The following is a 3693-nucleotide window of genomic DNA, read 5'->3' on the forward strand; positions in this document are numbered from 1 at the left end:
AAGAGGAGAACAAAAAGCAGTAAGAAAATGAAAATGACAGTGCAAACCCAATCTTGGTCGCTGTACTTCAAAAGGGCTTTCTTCTGGATGGACATATTGTGCTGGTTCTCCATTCTCTGGGTCTTCAATGACCAGTTCTCTAGGGAACACTGGTAGGAAGGACAGAAAGAAAAACACAGTAATATAAATCTTGCACATGAACATGCTGGACTTTTCAGGATGGAAATTTTAGCAAGTGCTACTGAGATACAGTACGTGACAATCAGGAAAGTCAATATTGTGTCTGAAATTTAAGGTCTGCCTCTTGACTCATAAATCTAAGTCTACAGAGGTATTCAAGAGGTCATGTCCCATGAAACAATAATGTATATGAATATATATATATATATATATGTTTAACAAATGTGTGTAAAATACTATGCTGGCTGATTTGCTAACTATTGCACAGAGCTGTAAGTAAAAACATTGTAGCCAGTGAATAGTATTTATTAACATGTAAATAGGAGCTGGCACCTCTGACAGTGGGACTCCATACACTGACTGAAAACATCAGGATGCTCTGGACCTTTTGCTGTGTGTGTGGTGAGAGACATGGGATAAACACAGACTGAAGAGTGTTCGTGCATGACATGGCGGCACTTCTTGAGACTGGACAGCAGCTTCTGAGCCTCTCTACAATGTGGATGTCCTTTCCTGTAGGTCAGGTCTCATTGTCTAAAAGTAAAAGCATTGTAGCGTCTCAGACCTGGGAAACGCACCATAGCTCACTTTGGCTTCTTCAGAACAACCGACTACAGCTTCACTCTGACAAATTCTAGAAACTTGAACTCAATTCACTAGAGGGCACCATCAAGCCATCTTACTTTCTCTAAAATGGCCCCAAAGGAGGGGATTCACAAAGTTTGCCTTGATGAGGATCATTGCTAATACCCCAGAATCATGCAGAGAACTGAGTGTCCAGTCTACCTGGTCAAGGACTGATCCTGGGTCCACAGTTTCTGAGAAGAGCAGGCTCCAACTTCAAACCACAAAAACTATTTGTTCCATGAGCTCATTAAATTAGGCAGCGTCCAGCTATTTTCTTTCCTGACCACTGAGAGGTAAATACTAAGCAGATGGGAAACAGGGGAAGAGAGCAAGGCCCCTTCATCATTATCAGTTGGTGTGTGTGGGTGGGGGAGGGTGTTTCTGAACACAGAGACCTATATGATGATGGACAGAGGAACATCAAAGGGATCCTGAGGGCAACAGCTGGGAGCAGTTGCCATCAGTGAGCGCCTTCTCTAAGTGTGGGGCACGATCTTTGCCCTATAAATGCAGGCTGCCTCCTCTCTCCACACACTGGTCTCCAGCTCACCAATCCTCCAGGTGACTTCCAGCCATGAAGACTCTTGTCCTCCTCTCTGCCCTTGTCCTGCTGGCCTTGCATGTCCAGGCTGGTCCTATTCGAGAGGCAGAGGAAGAGGCTAAAACTGAGGAGCAGCCAGCAGATGAGGACCAGGGTGTCTATCCTCTTGGAAGTGCCAGAAGATTCTGCTTTTTAAAATTTAAGTGAGTGCTGGTGCACAGAATGATGGAGGCTTGCACTCTCCTGATGGAGGGTTGTAGATGAGCCCTAGAATCCTGTCAAGACAAGTCTGGTTTAGGTAGCTGTTTATTGATCCTCTCACAGCTTCCATGTTTATTCATAGAAGTAACAGTGAAAGTCAAGCCATTGGGCTTGATTTTCTTCCTTTTAGGGTTTTTGATATAACAATTTATCTGTGAGAAAGCTTTAAAATATAGAACATGTTGATTAGTCCCTTTATACTTGATTAATAATTTTGTTATAGGAAGAAAAGTTTTTTGTAATTAAAAAATAGATTTTGGAACCAAATGCCAGTGTATGAATGTGTTGGGTCAGGAAAACACAAAAAAAAAAAAAAAAAAAAAAAAGGAAGAAATGGAGTGTGGGTATCAAGCCTGTATGTGATCAACACTTGTTAAGTGTCTTATCTCCAAGTGTTTGGAGTTGATCATGGTGCTGTCTGTGATGTCACCGGTACAACAGTGCTACTCTCTACCACGTACAGTCCATGTTTATGAGGAGGTTTACTTTCACACACTGCCGGCCTCCTTACTTCATGCCTGGTGCTTTATTTGTGTCCTCAGGCTCAAGAAGATCCTTGGGATGCTCTTGCAGAATATCATGCAAAAGTTTGGAATGCGTCGCTGGGAGGTGCGTGCCAGGTGCTGATAAATGGTAAAAATTCAGCTGCAGCTGAAGAAGGACGAGATAACCACATGCTCTGGAACCTCACAATCTGTCATTACCCCTGTGCTTTGCCTCAATTGCCTTTCCTTCTCTGATAAACTCCTTGCAGATAAACAATCTGTGTTTATGTTTCTTTGATGCTTTTTCTGTGTGGCTTAGACCGGACTCTTCTGAGCCACGTAGCAGAATCTTCAATGAACCCTTTGTAACATTTACATTAATCCTTGGCTACATTTTAGCCGTCATAAGAAGGATGAGCAGGAGGTTGGATACAAAGAGACAAGAGGTTCTGTTCTAGCTGCTTCTCTGTCTATCAAGTCTTCTGTCCTTTAGATTGGAGTCACCCTCAAAAATGAGTCCCACATTTTCATGCTCCATTTTATTTTCAGTTGAAGGACATTATGTTGTTTCCGTCCTGTAGCTATTGTGAACTCAGAGGCAATGAAGACGGTTGAGCAAGTATATGTGAGGGAGGATTCTGAGTGTTTGGGCATTTTCCAAAAGTCAGTGCAGCTGTGCCATGGAGATTTCCCTACAGGCTTGGGAGAATTTTCCACACTGACTTCCTTAGTTTCTATCCCAGTTTGAAATCCCACCAACAGTGTCTGAGGGTTCAATAATATTCTTCACTGTGCAAACTGTTCCTATGACACCTCCTTCCTTACCCACCCAAATTCATTTCCTTTTTTTCTTTTCTCTTCTTTTTTTTTTTTAATTTAAATCCCTCTGGATCAATTTGAGCTGCCCACATGTTTTTAGGTTTTCCTCTAGAACATGGTCAATTCACCGGGAGATTCACTCAGAAAGAACTGTCTCTCCCACCCAGCAGCTAACAATTGCCAACACATCCACTGCAAGGGGTGGAGTTTTTAATCCAACTCCCAGCTCCATGCAGGAATTTGGTTTGACTTGGGCTTGCACAGGGCAGCCAAAATTGAGTTTTTATCGGGTTGCTTTAGTAGCTGTCTTAATTTATTTTTCTACTTCTTTATATTTTGCATAAAAACTCATAGCAGATGTATTGCTTGCAAAGGGTCTTTATCACACCATGATCTTCTTCTTTATGGGATTGAGAATTTCCTTTGCTATAGGGAAGGTTTTTAGCTTTATAAGATCCTATTGTCAGTTATAGGTCTAAATCCCAAATGGTTAGCATAGACACAAGGACATAAGCACAATGTTAAATAGACTCTCTTATAGATATATGTATGCTTTTGTATGCCTTAAAATTACGCACATGTGTATATGCATGTAACAATTATAATTTAAAATGAGATAGTACACGGTTCTTCATAAATATAGTAAGTTACCACTCTTGCCCATGTTTTACAACATTTTTGGAAGCTCATAATTTTGTGCATCATTAACTCCATATTTTGTACGTTCTCTTACAGTCACATTGTCTTTTGTAAATCTTGGACTTTCTGTGTTAGTGATTT

The 3693-nt window shown here is 41.3% G+C and overlaps 1 protein-coding gene across 1 annotated transcript; it reads left to right on the top strand.

The window, feature by feature from the left end:
• Window positions 1-1355: 1355 nt before the first annotated feature.
• Window positions 1356-2268, top strand: LOC116914387 (defensin alpha-like protein 1). The gene is made up of 2 exons (XM_032918602.1): window positions 1356-1551; window positions 2152-2268. The coding sequence occupies exons 1-2, from the start codon at window positions 1382-1384 to the stop codon at window positions 2234-2236; spliced, it is 255 nt and encodes an 84-aa protein (XP_032774493.1). The 5' UTR covers window positions 1356-1381; the 3' UTR covers window positions 2237-2268.
• The last annotated feature ends 1425 nt before the right edge of the window (window positions 2269-3693 follow it).

Source organism: Rattus rattus, chromosome 13, assembly GCF_011064425.1.
Source record: "Rattus rattus isolate New Zealand chromosome 13, Rrattus_CSIRO_v1, whole genome shotgun sequence".
Classification (NCBI taxonomy): domain Eukaryota; kingdom Metazoa; phylum Chordata; class Mammalia; order Rodentia; family Muridae; genus Rattus; species Rattus rattus.